This window comes from Trachypithecus francoisi, unplaced genomic scaffold (genome assembly GCF_009764315.1).
Source record: "Trachypithecus francoisi isolate TF-2019V2 unplaced genomic scaffold, Tfra_2.0 Lachesis_group17, whole genome shotgun sequence".
In the NCBI taxonomy this organism is placed as follows: Eukaryota; Metazoa; Chordata; class Mammalia; order Primates; family Cercopithecidae; genus Trachypithecus; species Trachypithecus francoisi.
The window spans coordinates 44,632,687-44,649,967 of NW_022681462.1; the positions used below are offsets into that span (position 1 = coordinate 44,632,687).

The following is a 17,281-nucleotide window of genomic DNA, read 5'->3' on the forward strand; positions in this document are numbered from 1 at the left end:
AAAGAATAATTAGAATGTAAGCTCTCAGAAAACAAACTTTTGTTTTTTGAAAAGAAAAAAGCTTTTGCCAGTACCCACAACAGTGCTAGCCATAGTATACATCAACCTGAAAACCTATGTTAAACAAAACTGAGGGGAACTGTACAACCACTTCATTTTTCTCATTCATACAGTTACAGTGGTGTAATATTTTACTTTTCTAAGTTGTGACTGTCAGCTGCATCTCTGGACTAATAACTCCTAAAGTTTCTGGATTAAAGTTCCCAAATGCCCAAGTTTTATAAAATCTATGCTTAAGCAGTTATTATCTGAAAATTACTTAAGCCATACTTTTTGCCATAAAGTACCACTTAAGATGTACAAATAATGAATTACTTTATTCTATCTTTAAGCAGATTTTAATGAGACAATATAAAATCCAGTTTAAAAGGAAAGATACATATCATCGTGGGTTTAGACCACATCAGTGATTAAATAACAAAGAGAAATCAAAGTCCTTTCCTGAAATGTGACACAAAGACTTTCTCATAAATGCCACAAGCCACTGTTAAGCATCTTTGGAATACTAATACTAGAAAAGTCAGTTTACATGTCATTTTGTCAAATTTTTGGTCAAAGTTTAAAGCTTTTTAATTTGTAACTTTAATGCTTTAGGAAAGCACAGAAATCTGTAAGAAGTCTCTTAAAATGCACTTGCATTGTTAAGAATTTATTCTAAAATCATGACGAAGGCATCAGCTGTCTCAGCTGAAAAGTTACAACACACTTTTACATCAGTTTATATTACACAGATTTCCAAATAAGCCAATTTGAAATATTTAGTGTAAACATATGTAATCCATAGTTCTTGAGTAGGTTTATTTCAGGTATCTGGCTTTGTGGCTGAGTGGAATGGTGATGGTATACCATCACTCATTACTCGCACAACATCCCTCCCCTCTTTTGAACAGTTACTTGGCTTTAGGATACCCAATTTCCAAATCCCCATATAACAGGGAATAAACCTGTCTTTCCTCACTAAATAAAATGAGGTAATTTCACCAGAAAGAATGTGTTCTTTGGGTGGAAGAGAATCAGTATTCATAATTGCAATATACAGAATTTTGTGTTCTATCTGGATTCTTTGTAGTTCCGTATCGAGTAGGCCAGTAAGAACATCCTCTTTTCTTTAGCAATTTGCCTAACATTTGATATAAGCCATTTGCAAATACATTTTCAGCGTATATCCAACTTGAGAAACTAGCTCTGGAAGTTAGGTGGCAGTTTGAATTTACTGCCTCTGAATTCTCTTCCTTTAGAATAACCAGAAGCACAAGTAATGAATTTTTTGAATGTCAGTGGCTCTTATGAATTGTCATTTTATTTCTGCTACAAAATTTACCAGAAAAAGGTACTGCAACAATCCTGTATAAAGCAAATCTTTAACCAAATAACATGGCATAGACTTTCTAAAAATATTCATACTTTATCACAATAACTACAAGGAAAAATTCAATTTCTATCATCAGAACCAAGCTGCAGTTTCTGAGGTAGTAGAGACAGATGACAGAAAAGTTTAAAACAAAACCCCTAAAGGAAATAGTCAACTTGTTTAAAATGTAAAAATTAATTGAATACCTATGAAAGGGCACAGGAAGCTAGATATTTTAAGGAAGGAAGGTACCCTACTTAAAAAGTTAACTTGTAACCACACAGGAGGTGTAAAGATTCTAGAGAAGAGCACTTTGGTTAACTCTGTACGTTCTGTGGCTTTACCCATTCATAATGAGTCTCTATGCATTAATGAGTACACCAATAGTTAAGATTACCAAATATATTTCAAATCTAAAGTAAAATTATCCAAGTTGTGGTCCCTTTATTCAAATGGTAAGTATATCCATGCAGGAAGTCCAAATATCTTAAAAGGAATTAAAATTAAATTGCATATATCATATTCCTTCAATAGTTTGAGAAGGTCTATTGCTTTTAACAAGATTAGTATTATTCCATTTTAATACAAATATGTCAGGAGTACATAAACACAAGTACACCTGAAATACACCAGTGTTTAAACTTTTTATTTCACACCATGCAAGGTCAATTATAACATATTAAAAAGTGACAACAGCTATAAGCTGCAATTTTACATTTGTACATCAGAAATGTCCATTTTCAAAAGCTGAACATAATTATCAAATTGTAATAACTAAGATTCAATTCAACTGCTTATACAGATAAAATTTTCTATGAAACACAATGATTTTATATCTGTCCACATTCTGTGATAGTTATTCTTCGACAAACAGACCCTTTGGGAGAACCAAATGATTCAATCTTTTTCACAGTATCCATGCCATCCTTAACAAACCCAAATACTACATGCTTAAAGTCCAAATGTTCTGCTTTTTTCAGTGTTATAAAAAATTGAGAATTATTGGTATTCTGGCCTCGATTGGCCATAGATAGTAAACCAGGACCAGTATGTTTCACATCAAAATTTTCATCTTCAAATTTATCTCCATAAATGGACTGTCCACCTGTTCCATCATGTTTGGTGATATCTCCTCCCTGAAAAAAATGTATAACAAAAGTTTAAAAAATTTTTCAATTAATAGGAATCCTGAGTAAAATACTAAAATACACACAGAACTCATCACTATAGGATAAATCCTAAAGCCTAGCTTTCCTGACTATAATTTGACACCTAAGAAATTCATATTGTTGGAAAGAAGATGAAAAATGAAAAGGTTTTTCCCATCCCTTAGTCTCTATCTACTAGGTCTCAAGTACTGAAAATTTAACTTTTTTTTTTTTTTTTAAAGACAGGCTGTCTCACTCTGTTGCCCAGGATGGAGTGCAGTGACGCAAACCTAGCTCACTGCAGCCTTGGCTTCCTGGATGCTCCCACCTCAGCCTCCATGTAGCTGGGACCACAGACGCACACCATCACGCCTAATTTCTGTATTTTTTTGTCCAGATGAGATTTTTGCCACGTTGCCCAGGCTGATCTCAAATTCTAGGGCTCAAGCAATCTGCCTGCCTTGGCCTCCTAAAGTGCTGGAATTACAGGTGTGAGTCATTGTGCCCAGCCTAAATGATTTTAGGGTGAAAGTTTTAGGCAGGAGCAGGGAATGGGTAGTGATGCCATGTGATTCCATGTGTGGAAAACCTAAAGAAATCTTAAACAAAACTACAGGATGAGGTCCAGGAAAAACACCCAAATTTCCCGTTAGTGTGGTGCACTCTTAAGACCTCAATTGCAGTATGTACTTAATAATACCTACTTGGCAAACAAAATCTGGAATTACTCTGTGAAAAATGGAATTCTTGAAACCAAAGCCTTTCTCTCCAGTGCACAGTGCTCTGAAGTTCTCAGCAGTCCGAGGAACAATGTTCGAAAATAACTCCATAGTTATCCGTCCTAGAGGTTCACTGTCCACACAAACATCAAAAAACACCACAGGATTGGTCTCCTTTGATAATTCTGCTGCCAGTGATACATGTCCTTTCTGGAGTTGCAATAAATTCTGCTGACATTCTTCAAATGTTTTCTTGAAACAATCAGCTACTTCTTTAGTTTTAAATCTCACTGCAAGCTGTTCTACTTTTGCTTCTCCATCTATTAAGGAGGGAAAGAGGAAGGAGTGACCTTAGTATTAAAATAACTGTTATAAGTTGTTTTGTTATAGATTTTAGAAAAGTCCAAAAAATGAAAAGTACATTTGAATGTAAAAACTCACCAGCATAATCTGAGGCAGTCCAAACTAAAGCATTATTTGAAACATTTAAGGGCTTTAATTCCATTGTTTTAGTAATAACGTGGTTTGCACACACTTTAAAAACCTGGTCTCTTCTCATAAGGATCCGGTAATAATTCTTCATTGTATGCCAAAGAATCTTTATATCTCCAACACCACGTTCCTTCCACTGACTGACATCCCGATCCCATCTATAAAGTTTGGCTCTCTCTTTAAATAAAATTTCTTCATCTTCTTCTCCAGATTTTACTTCTACCTATAATAGGAGATGAAATACTCTATAAGCTGCTGCTTATAATAAATTCCATGACAAATTTCAAAGACCCCAATTTTTTAAGGCATTTTCTTTGTGATGACAAAGAGAATTTGTTAATATGATAATTGGTTATATATCTTAGGGCTGGGAATACATCTGATGTGGCTGAGGGAGTAAAGACCTGATTTGTCATTAAATATTTTCTTTTATATAGTATTCATTTTCCCTTTGGAAATTAAATGCTTTTCTTCATAGGACACAGAGGTTTCAAAAGTGTCTGCTACTGAAGAGAAATATAAGATACTGAGATTAAAAATGACAAAATAATTTTCCTAGAACGATGTTCTTGTCCAAAAAACACAGATTAATATTTATTGAAAGGACTTTGGTGAGTATGAGGTTAATTTTTCCCCAGAATCATGTTATAAAAACAAACATGATATTCTAGAAACATACGAAAAAATTATTTCTTCCCAACAATTACATATAGAATTTACAAACCAATATTTATGTAAAAACTGCAAAAAGATAATTTATACTTAAAGGCTAGACATCTAATAAATAGAGCTTCCATTTCAAACTGTAAACATTCTTAAATGCAAACAATGATACCCTGACAGATCAAGCCAGGGTAAGTTTTAAACTTATAAATGAAAAATAAGTTACTAGTAAAAGTTTAATTCCTTAACATTTACCTCTGGTAGTGACACTATTGGTTCAAAATGGATATCTTCGTTATGAACTACTTCTTCATCACTACCATCTTCATCTTCACCAACTTTACCAATTGACTGGGTTCCAACTGACTGTGTTCCAAACACAGCCGCTCCAGTATTTGCCCACTGGAAATTTTTATCTGATGAATAAATCAAGATATTTAAACACTAGTATCTATTTTTTACATTTTTCATCCCCCTCTTATTTTATCAATCCTTCTAATTCCCGATGATGTAATATGTACATCAATTTTAAATGTTTAAAACTATATTATTCTAATAAATTCCTCACGCCTGTAATCCCAGCACTTTGGGAGGCCAAGGTCACCTGAGGTCAGGGGTTCCAGACCAGACCACAGCCAACATGGCGAAACCCTCTCTCTTCTAAATAATACAAAAATTAGGCCAGGTGCAGTGGCTCATGCCTGTAATCCCAGCACTTTGGGAGGCCGAGGTGAGCGGATCGCCTGAGGTCAGGAGTTCAAAACCAATCTGACCAACATGGAGAAACCCCATCTCTACTAAAAATACAAAATTAGTTGGGCATGGTGGCACATGCCTGTAATCCCAGGTACTCGGGAGGCTGAGGCAAAAGAATCACTTGAACCCAGGAGGCAGAGGTTGCAGTGAGCCGAGATGGCGCCACTGTACTCTAGCCTGGGCATAAGAGGGAAACTCCGTCTCAAAAAAAAAAAGCCAGGTGTGGTGGTATGCGCCTGTGGTCCTAGCTACTTGGGAGGCTGAGGCAGAAGAATCGCTTGAACCTGAGAGGTGGAGGTTGCAGTGAGCCGAGATCGCCCCACTGCAGTCCAGCCTAGGCAATAGAGCAAGATTCTGTCTTAAAAAAAAAAAAAAAAAGTTAGCGGTGTATGGTTGTGGGTGAATGTAATCCCAGCTACTCAGGAGGGCTGAGGCAGGAGAATCGCTTGAACTTGAGAGGCAGAGGTTGCAGTGATCCGCTATCGCCCCACTGCACTCCAGCCTGGGCAACAGCAAGACTCTGTCTTAAAAAAAAAAAAAAAATTAGCCGGGCGTGGTGGTGGGTGCCTGTAATCCCAGCTACTCAGGAGGCTAAGGCAGGAGAATCACTTGAACTTTGGTGGCAGAGGTTGCAATGAGCAGAGATCATGTCATTGTATTCCAGCCTGGGTGACAGAGCAAGACTGTCACCAAAAAAAAAACCTTCATACTGGGAGTACAGAGTACATTTGTTATTGTTTATGCTTAGAGATACAAAGATAAGACTGTCACTGCCTTGGATAAACTTCGTAATACTGAACTACACAAGGACTTCCAGTAAAGAAGTTAAGTTCTTTACCTACTTCTAAAATTTCAAGTACTCACCTTGAAATTTTGTAAACTTAGCTCAGCAGGCCAAACCTGCTACTTCCAAATTAGCCACAATGGCCTAAACATGTTTATAATTTCTGCATCTCTACTTCTTCCTGAAGAAGCTGGTGCTGGAATATAGATTTCTTGACTGGGCTGGTGGATAGCAGCCTGGGAGAACTTCACTGACTTCAACTGCCCAAAGGGTATTAGACTGTTAAACATCCTACTTCTGTGTGGGGGAACAATGATGGTCTCTCTCTTGCATACCTGCAAGAAGGTGAGAACTAGAAACTTCTCCATCCCACACCTCAATTTAGATGACCAAGTCCCCACTATCTTAGAGGAAAGAAACACCTCTCAACTTTTCATCACTTGCTGAATCACTGTCTTAAAGAACCCTACACCTTCTGCTAAAAACTCTTAAGAAAGAAAAAATGTCACAGGGTCCATAACTCAGTATTTAAAGAATACAATAAAAAAATCTCTTTAAGAAGGATTTAATGGAGGGGGAAAAAAACGTTTTTAAAGAGGAGAGAGGGAGGGCCGGGTGTGGTGGCTCAACACACCTGTAATCCCAGCACTTCAGGAGGCCAAGGCAGGCTGCTCACTCTTGAGGTCAGGAGTTCGAGACGAGCCTGGCCAACATGGCAAAACCCCATCTCTACTAAAAATACTAAAAGAATTAGCGGGGTGTTGCAGCACACACCTGTAATCCCAGCTACTCAGGAGGCTGAGGCAGGAGAATCACTTGATCCTAGCAAGCAGAGGTTGCAGTAAGCTGAGATCTGCGCCACTGCACTCCAGCCTGGGTAACAGAGTGATCGTCTCAAAAAAAAAAAAAAAAAAAAAAAAGAGACAGAAAGACAAAAATTCTTAAGGACATAAAACAATTGTATTGCAAAGGAATGATCTAAGAACAAAAATCACAGGTTGCATGGGGACTTCCTGAGACCAGTAACCACTGATCTGGATGAGATACCAACTTGGGGGCTCAAAAATAACTGTTCAGGGCCAGGTGCAGTGGCTCATGCCTATAATCCCAGCACTTTGCAGGGCCAAGGTGGGAGGACTGCTTGAGCCAGGAGTTTGAGACCAGCCTGGGCAACATAGTGAGACCGCTGTCTCTACAAAAAATGCAAAAATTAGCTAGGCATGGCGGTACACACCTGTGGTCCCAGCTACTTGGCAGGCTGAGGTAGAAGGACTGCTGAAGGGCCCAGGAGGTCAAGGCAGCAGTGAGCTGTGTTCATGCCACTGCACTCCAGCCTGGGCAACAGAGTGACATCCTGTCTCAAAAACAGAAACAAAAAACACACAATTGTTCAGCAACTTTTTTGTCAAAAGCAAAAATTTAAAAAATAACCCCAAGGGACATTGGCAGAAGAATTCAAAATTCTTTCAAAATAGTGGTTCTCTATCCTGGGAACACATTAGAATCAACCATTTGTAAAAATATGTGTACTCTATCAGTATCTGGGTCTCACAGGCCATAACGGGGTCTACAGTGATGTTACTGTAAGTGAATAATTCAGCAAGCTTTGAGACATTAGAGAAAATAAGATTGAATCTCTAAATTATCTGGAAATTAACAAAAGTATAAAGATTCCCTATGAAAACCTATGGATACAAACAAAACTGACTGCAGGGCATTTACAGTTTCAAATACTATTTTTAACAAGCACAATCTAAATTAACTAAAGTAAGCATTCAATACACAAGAGCTTGGTGAATAATCTCACTAAAAATGACAAGTGGTAGTGAGAAGTGAATGTCAATTGCATAAGGCTTATTTAGGCATGGTTTTCCTCCTGATATGTGAGTATTTTCTACTTTATACTTTAGTGTCCAATATTGACATAATACTTCAAAAAGGCTACACTGATTAACAAGGAGCCTATCTATTTTTATTTGGGATTTTTTTGTGTAAGTGTACCTACTATATTGCTTATTTGCTGACACATTACCCTTTGATTTCAGGCTATTTAATAAATTAAAACAAAAATAAGTAACATCAGTGAAGCCCAAGAATTCCAACATAACATCACATCTGAAGGTAATTTCTAAAACTTTTATGTGTTTCTACAGGTGGCAGGAGCTGTGAAAAAAGTGCAAATATGGAGGAGGAAAGAACAGAATTCTGAACTGCATTAATCATTTAAGCATATATCCTCAATAAAATGTATTCCATAAATCAAACACCTTGTACTAGAACTATTTAAGTGGTGCTATAAAGAGCATTGTGAAAGATATTACAAGAATGAGAAAATACAATGAATGGTCTTATACTGGTAAACCCGATACAATCAGGGAAATGGATTATTTTCTAGAAATGTTACCAAAATGGATTAAAAATAGAAACTCCACTAAAGAAGATGGGCAAGCATACCAATTATAAACTTAACACAATAAATTAGCACAACCCTAATACTGAAATCCAAAGATAGTACAGAAAACTACAAAATCATATCCTTAAAAAGTAATAAACTCACAAATCATGAAATATTAACAAATCAAATCTGAAAGTATAGTTAAAAGAATAATGACCAAAGTCAGAGTCATTCCAAAGCTCAAAAATGGTTCTGCATTTCAGAATGGGGAGGACTATCAGCATGGCTTATATAAAATTTTGAGAAAATTCTTATGATAATGTTGATGTCAAAAAATAATAAAGTGTAGAAGCCCTTCATTATTAAAACACTAAACAAACTGGGGGGTAAGGGAAGAAACTTCTACTTTAGTTACGTACTGCAACAAAAAACTAGTTTTTCAGTTGTGCTTGATTCTGTAACAATGTCATTAAAAGTCTCTCCTCTTCATCTTACCTTTAGAACCAAAAGCAAAATCTCCAGTATTACTGGAAGCCAAGTCTGCAAATGAGAGCCCTGTGCTACTTCCAAATCCAAATGAAACTATTTTGCTTTCCCCTGGCAAAAGAAAAAGAACAATTTACTATTTCATTTGTGCTGAATATCAAAGCTTTACCCAGGACCTAGAGAGAACAGTAGAGCCTTGTATACTCTGGGATGAGGGGAGTTATTTCAATTCTGACAAGTTACAAAATACATCCAATTCTGAGCTGCTTCAGTATTACTAATTTTACAGGTGCTATTCACAAAGAATACTACAATACCACACCAAAAGCATGCCAACACTTATTTTTTATAAATGAGATGTAGAGCTATCTATATTAAGCCAGAAAATAAACTACAGTTTCTGCTCTATGGAGCCTACTATACTCCAAAGCAAGCATTCAATCAGAGGCAGGGTTTTAGGAAACATCTGTATAAAAACTTTTTGTGTTCTGTACTATAAATAAGCTCATAAAAACCAAATGTCTCATTTACACTTCGTCATAAGGACTTTTGGGGTCTTCTCTTAATTCTGCTAATGTGAAGCTGCATGATCTCTGAAAGCCCCATGCCTTATTTTCCTCATATGAAAATATATGAGGCTTTAGGTATGAAGTTGTCGTCTTCTTTTAGCACATTAAGACTCTCAAATGCCTATAAATGTAGTATTTGTGACACTGAAGGCTATTTCTTTTTTTAAAAGTAGGTAATGTACACAAAGCAATACAACTTAAACTTCCCACTTCCATCCCCGAAATCGAAATGAAAAGGAGAAAGCAATACCAAATATGTTACTGTAACTGAGTAATTCATTTAGCAAGCTTTGAAACTATTAGAGAAAATAAGAAACATTAAATAGTACCATAAAACTTTCTTAAATCCCTATTATATTTCTATAATTTCTTCATAATTAAAACACTTTGAATATGCTTGAGTGATAATATAATTCAAACAATATTTAAATGAAAACACTATCACAAAGGAAATTACATGTAACAACACTCTTGTCTTTTAAACTCAGGAAAATAGGTCAGAGTCATAATGCTTTGTATTTCCCTAATAACCACAACTCTATCAATAAAAACATATTTGTTGGCAAGACAATACAATTTTTCTGATTATTATTACTACCACTACTAAGATGCCCCTTTATATACACATCAAAATTTGTTTTAAAGGGAGTTTTCAGGATCTGCCTTTAAAAGTATATCTTCTCAAAGATAAATAAGGTGTCCCTTATGTAATACATGATAAACATATATCAAGTTTTACCTTGGCTTGCAGATTCTGTATCAAGTTCCTTTCTAGTTGACAAATCTACAGGTTTGTCCACAGTTTCAGAGGAAACAGATGGTGAACTAATGGATTTGGTAGTAGAATCAGGTTCTTCAGATTTACAGAAAGAAGGTACCATCACTTCAGTCCCACCTGTATATACACTGTCAGTTGTGCTAGTTATTTCTTCTGTCTGAGATTTCTGCAAAGAGGAAGTCACAAAATACTATGCCACTTAAATGCTAAATTACAAAAATGACTATATGATCTATGTCAAAGGGAACTGAGAACTTGGGCTTCTGGAGAAGACAGAATAAACACACTTCACCCTATCTCTCCTCAAAACCTACAACTAGAAGCCTAGACTGAAACATACAGAGCACCTCTAAGAAGCCTTGGAAAGGTGGATAAAAACAGGAAGAAAAAGGACCTTGGGACCAGAGAGAGAATCTGGAGGTTAAGATCCACATGGAGTTTTTCTGCCACTCCTATAACCCAGCCTGGGTGCTACAGCAGCCAGAAAAAACTGGAACTGCCAATGGCACAATGTCAACAAAACAACAGACTCTACTTTCTTCTCAAGTACACATGAGACATTCACCAAGACAGACCTCACAACATTTATGAGAACTGGAATTATTCAAAATGTTTTCATAAACCATAAAGGAATTAAACTAGAAATCATTAAGAGAAAGATATACGGAAGGAAAATCACCGAATATTTGGAAATGGCACAGTAGCATCTAATGTACAGATCACAAAGAATGTCTCAAGGAAAATAAAACATTTCGAACTGCATGAAAGAAAATACCACATATTAAAACTTGCCAGTTGCAGACAGAAAGTGCTTAGAAGGAAACTTACAGTATTAAATACTTATACTAGAAATAAAGAATGATCTTAAATTCGTAATTTAAGCTTTTTTTAAATTAAGAAACTAGGCCAGGCACAGTGGCTCACACCTTCAATCCCAGCACTTTGGGAGGCCAGCGCAGGAGGATCATCTGAAGTCAGGAGTTCGAGATCAGCCTGACCAACATGGTGAAACCCCATCTCTACTAAAAATACAAAAATTAGCCACGCCTATAATCCCAGCTACTCAGGTGGCTGAGACATGAGAATTGCTTGAACCCAGGAGGCGGAGGTTGCAGTGAACTGAGATCATGCCACTGAACTCCAGCCTGGGAGACAGAGTGAGACTCTGTCTCAAAAGCAAAAAAAAAAAAAAAAGAAACTAGACAAAAGAGCAAAATAAACCCAAGGCAAGAAGGAAAGAAGGAAATAATAAAGAAGAGAAATAAATAGTTATTTTTTAAAATTTAAGAAAACTCCAGACATGGTTTCATTGGTGAAAACAGCTCAACATTTAAAGGGAAAATGGCACCAAGTCAACACACTCTCTTCCAGAAAACAGCAATACAGAAAATGCTTCTCAATTCATTTTATGACACCAGTATTACCATTTTTTTAAGAGGTGGTTTCACTATGTTGTCGTCCAGGCTGGAGAGCAGTGGCTATACACAGGCACAATCATAGCGCACTGCAGCCTGGAACTCCTGGACTCCCGAGCAATCCTCCTCCTCCTCAGCCTCCCAAATAGCTGGGACTACACACAGCTACACACATCACTGAACCCAACCAGCATTACTCTTACATGGAAAACAAAGACAGTTTCAGAAAACTACAAGTATCCTGATAAATATAAACCCAAAAATTTATAACAAGATTTATGCAAATTGAATGCAACCACATATCAAAATTATACCCTGACCAAGTGAGGTTTACCCTAGAATGCAAAGTTAATTTTCTGAACATTTGAAAATGCAGTGTCATTCACAGATTTAATAAAAACAATCACGATTGTATCAATAGTTAAAATTTTTAACAAAAAGGTAAAAATGTTAGGTGATGATGTGTCAGTGTAGATTCATCAACTGTAACAAATGTATAAGCTTTTCTTTCCATAGAAATTTTAGAATTCACCCATAGAAATTTTAGAATTCACTTATGTATATCCATGAAGATTTCCTGGCCGGGGACGGTGGCTCACGCCTGTAATCCCAGCACTTTGGGAGGCCGAGGCGGGTGGATCACAAGGTCAAGGGATCAAGACCATCCTGGTCAACATGGTGAAACCCTGCCTCTACTTAAAAAAATACAAAAATTAGCTGGGCATGGTGGCGCGTTCCTATAGTCCCAGCTGCTCAGGAGGCTGAGGCAGAAGAATCACTTGAACCTGGGAGGCAGAGGTTGAGGTGAGCAGAGATTGCCCCACTGCACTCCAGCTTGGTGACAGAGCGAGACTCCATCTCACCAAAAAAAAAAAAAGAAAGAAAAAGAATTCCTGGAGGGGTTTTGACTGGTATTGTATTACATCTATAGATTAATTTTGGAAAACTGATATTCTAGTTATTTTGAGTTTTCCAATCCAGGAACAGTATACTTTTCCATTAATTTAGATTTTTTATTTCATCAGTCTTTTGTGGCTTTTGGCATATAGCTCTTGTGTAGAACCAAATTAAAATTCCTTATTTCCCGGCCATAGCTGATTAGACCCCTCAACCCATTTAGTAGCCACAACCCATTATTACTATTTGGTAAGAACATTCTAGGTCAGGCGCAGTGGCTCACACCTATAATCTCAGCACTTTGGGAGGCCCAGGCGGGTGGATCACCTGAGGTCTGGAGTTCAAGACCAGCCTGCCCGTCTCTACTAAAAATACAAAAATTAGCCAGGCATGGTGGCAGGCGCCTGTAATCCCAACTAGTCGTGAGGCTGAGGCAGGAGATTCACTTGAACCTGGGAGATAGAGGCTGCAGTGAGCCACGAGCATGCCATTGCACTCCAGCCCGGGCAACAAGAGTGAAATTCTGTCTCAAAGATAAATAAGAACATTCTAAAGTTTACTGCATCAACAAAAGCAATGGAACTAAAAGGAATATTTATTAGAGATATTCTTACTTGAGCTTCCTGAACTTTTTGAAGCTCTGATTGAAAGTCTTCCCCATTTCCATTGTCTTCATCAGTATCACTACAGACTCCACAAAAAAATGTAGGTGGAAGTTTTAACGTATCTGCTTTTGCCTTCTCTTCAACTGTTGGTTTCTTTTCCCAAACAATAATACATTCTTTCTCATTATCTGAAAAATCAGTAAAACACAAGCAAACGAAATTAGATGAAGCCCAACTTCTCTACAACAATGGTAGTCATCGATATCATCTACAGACCCAGGTAACAAGACCTGTACATGCTAATGAAAAACAAGGACCACCCAGAAAAGAGAATTTTTCACCTAATGTTAAAGTATTTTAAATCACCATGGGTATAGTAAAATTGATAATTACAGAAATTATCAGACTAGGTTATTCCTTCTAAATAGAAGACTTGTTAAAAGCAATATAAATGTCCTTTACATTTAACATACCTGCTGTATTTTCTTCCAAGGGTCTACATTTTTCTGAGCCATCCAAATACAGTTTTCCATTAAGTTTCTTGACAGCTGTTTCGAAATCTTCATCTTAAAATACAATTGATTAAAAGAATTTCTAGTTAATTTTGGGGGGTTTTCCTTGTTTAGGGACTATCTCCAACTTCACCCTTTCTCCCTCTCCCCATTTGAATTGCAGTCAATTTTGCCAATTTTATATCCTTAATACCTGTTACTGCTAGAGCTTTAGCTCAGCCTCTCATCTTGTTTGAGCTGCTCTCATTTTAACTCATCTTCCAATCTCCTTGTCCCATAACCCAATACTGTATACCACTGTCCAACTGATTCTATTGAGACTTTTATTTAACTGCCCAGCTTAAAAAATGGCATACAAAGTTTTCCATTGGAACCTTGTCTGCCTTATCTCTCTCTTGCACATCTTTAAGACTCCAGCAAAATTATGATTATTTTAAATCCCCTCAAAACATGTGCCTGGCACATTAGCCATCCAAAAAATGCTTGCTCAATGATCACAGTCCTTTTGATCCTTATATCCATTGACCACTTACACATACATTTAGGGTGACTATACCTGCAAGGATATTAGTGATAAGTTCTAAGAGGCAGGCTTAAAATAATTACACCACACTCCCAATTTTACTAGGATTAGCAGGAACACAGTGTTTTTGAAATAACAAAAGTTTACCATCCTCCTCTTCTTCACTAACATAATCTGGTCTATTCTTGTAGCAGAAGAAAGTTGGAGGAAGTTTCAGTTTGGTTGCAAGGGCTTTCTGCTCAGCGGTTGGAGTTAGTTCATATACAATGAGAACATCATCATCTGAGAGAGAATCCTCAGGTTTTTTCTTCTCTTTTGCTGTAACACAAGTCAAAAAAATTGACAAAGATAAGGTATTAGGTATTGACATTAATACTCTAACTGAAAATAAAAACCATGGAACTTGTCTGCAGGTTAAAACAGCATACTGATAAAAAATACATATACTTTGATGCAGAGATGTACGATAATCATGAATTAGAATTAGCATCCTGATTTAGTGTTCTACCAAAAACCCTTAGTGAACACAGAATCTATTTAAAACCAAAGAAAACAAAAAAGTCTTGTGTTTACTTAATAGTTATTGAAAAGAATTACTACTAATTTCTAGAATTTAAAAAGGTTAAAAATTTGAAAGTGTTGCCTAACTATACTTAGCATACAGTAGGTTTATGAAAATATCCATGCATTTGCAGCAACTAAAAAACATCTTAAAGAAAACATAAGCAAGTATTAGTAGACATATGAAACTAATCCAAAGCCAACTGTAATTAGTTCCTGTAAGGAAAGTTAACAATTGCCAAGAATGGAAGGTGATTAGAGTTGCATCTACTTTGTCTACATTCAAGCATGATACTAGATAAAATTAAATAAAAACTGTTACTCTATGGGTAACTAACACTATAAAATCTAAGACCATTCATATGGCTGAAAACAACCCATCTCTAGCCACCATCAATGCAAAGGGCAAAAAAATTAGAAAGAGAAAAACCTTCTATATGCAACCTGTTCTGCTCTATTAATGTAAAGAAGAATTTCTGGCTAAAGGAGTTTAATAAAGTAAGCCGGTCAAGAAGCATGCCATGTATACCAACTGGTGACAGGGAAACATTCTGAGAGCTATACTGTCCAATATGGTAGCCTAGCGACATTCTATTAAAACCTTACAAGGTGGCTAGTCCAAATCAAGACATGCTAATAATAAGTATAAACACACACATTGGATTTTGAAGACTTGGTGAAAAACAATAATGTAAAATATTAATTTTTATGTTAATTAGAAGTTAAAATGATATTTTGGATATGAGTGAAATCAAATATATCAATAAAATTACTTTCATCTGTTTCTCAACTGTTTCTTTTTATTCTTTTTAATATGGCTACTAGAAAATTTATTTATTTAATTTATTTGAGATGTGGTCTTGCTTTGTCACCCAGAGCTGGAGTGTGTAGTGATGTGATCATAGCTTACTGAAGCCTGGAACTTGTGGGCTCAAGTGATCCCTCTGCCTCAGCCTCTCAAGTAGCTGGGATTATAGGCACAAGCCTGCACCAAATGACAATTTTAAATTACATACACGGGGCCAGGCACGGTGGCTCAAGCCTGTAACCCCAGCACTTTGGGAGGCCGAGACGGGCGGATCACGAGGTCAGGAGATCGAGACCATCCTGGCTAACACAGTGAAACCCCGTCTCTACTAAAAGAGAAATACAAAAAAGAAGCTGGGCGAGGTGGTGGGCGCCTGTAGTCCCAGCTACTCCGGAGGCTGAGGCAGGAGAATGGCGTAAAACCCAGGAGGCGGAGCTTGTGGTGAGCTGAGATCCGGCCACTGCACTCCAGCCTGGGCGACAGAGCGAGACTCCGTCTCAAAAAAAAAAAAAAAAAAAAAAAAAAAAATTATATACACGGGTTATATTTTATTTCTATTGGATGACACTGCTCTGGAGAACCAGTGCCCTTCCTTTCACAATGTTAAATTTGTCCTTCCCCTTCATTATAAACAAAAACTTAGTATGATTTCCTAGCTAGGAGAAATAACAGTACACCGTAAGATAAAGGTTCTTGTTCCACTTCTGCTATTGCTCAGTAAAGACACCTTGGGTAAATGAGATAGCCTTTCTTGGCCTCAGTTTACTCATGTCTAAAGTCTTCATTTCTAAGGTCCCTTGGGACAATGACATTATCAGATTCAAAACAGAATAAGCCTCTTTGTTCTACAGTAGTGTACAGACACATTTGTTCTTAGGTCAGGGATTCCTAACCTAGGGCTCACAGAAACTGTATGCAAGTATACATCCACTTTTAAGTTCACACTTTTCATATTTCTCAAAGACTGTATCTTTAAAAATACAAGATTAAGAGCTACCTTAGCCAGTAATAAAACTGGTATACTTAAAAAAAAATCAGAGATTGTTACTTTATCATTGTACTTGTTTGGCATGGCTAAGATGTGTTACTGGTCACTAATGGTGAGATTTCACTTCCCTAACCTGTTCTAGAAGGCCTTCAACAGATCCCACTTCTTGTTCCACTCTAGTAGCCACACTTCTAAAAATCATCTGTGCAACATATATAATACACAAGCTGTAGAATGCTGGCTGTTAAAAATGGGGTCCATTTTCAAATACAACATTTTTCTAAACCATGCACAAAAGAACAGCCCTACAGGGACACTCTTCCATATTGTATACATGCCGTTGCCAATACATTTGAATACTGGCAGACGTTAGTGGCTAAAGATAAACATTAGATAAAACACAGGTCTTCACTGAGCAGACTTGAAATAACAGAGTAATGAAGTACATTACAAATCAGCATCCCAGTATATTTTAAAAAACAAACCAACAATAAAGGATGTCATGCCACCAGTCAAAAGGTACTTTGCCTAAACTGGCATTCTTTAACATGCATGTTGTAGTGTTAAGTACTTAATTTCATACAGCCACAGTTATTAATACTTTGCTAAGGGCTACCAGCTGCTAAAAACTGCTGTTATCTCATACTGAGAATGCTAGTTCTATACCTTTGCTCTCAGGCTGTGAGGAAGGGGTGCTAGTCCAAAAGGCCATGGGATTAGATTTAAAAAGGCTAAAATTAAATCCTAGAAAATAAAGAATATTTCATTTTT

General features: G+C 36.8%; 1 protein-coding gene across 1 annotated transcript in view; it reads right to left on the reverse strand.

Annotated features, from left to right (window-relative positions):
- Window positions 1-1,323: 1,323 nt before the first annotated feature.
- RANBP2 (RAN binding protein 2) overlaps window positions 1,324-17,281 on the reverse strand; it is a 69,904-nt gene continuing 53,946 nt past the window's right edge. The window contains exons 21-29 of the mRNA XM_033175509.1: window positions 14,301-14,471; window positions 13,592-13,684; window positions 13,128-13,306; window positions 10,163-10,367; window positions 8,864-8,965; window positions 4,689-4,849; window positions 3,720-3,993; window positions 3,264-3,598; window positions 1,324-2,547 (exon numbers count right to left, since the gene is read on the reverse strand). Coding sequence (XP_033031400.1) covers window positions 2,242-2,547; window positions 3,264-3,598; window positions 3,720-3,993; window positions 4,689-4,849; window positions 8,864-8,965; window positions 10,163-10,367; window positions 13,128-13,306; window positions 13,592-13,684; window positions 14,301-14,471 — 1,826 coding nt within the window. The 3' untranslated portion in view covers window positions 1,324-2,241. The remainder of the gene's footprint in view (window positions 2,548-3,263; window positions 3,599-3,719; window positions 3,994-4,688; window positions 4,850-8,863; window positions 8,966-10,162; window positions 10,368-13,127; window positions 13,307-13,591; window positions 13,685-14,300; window positions 14,472-17,281) is intronic.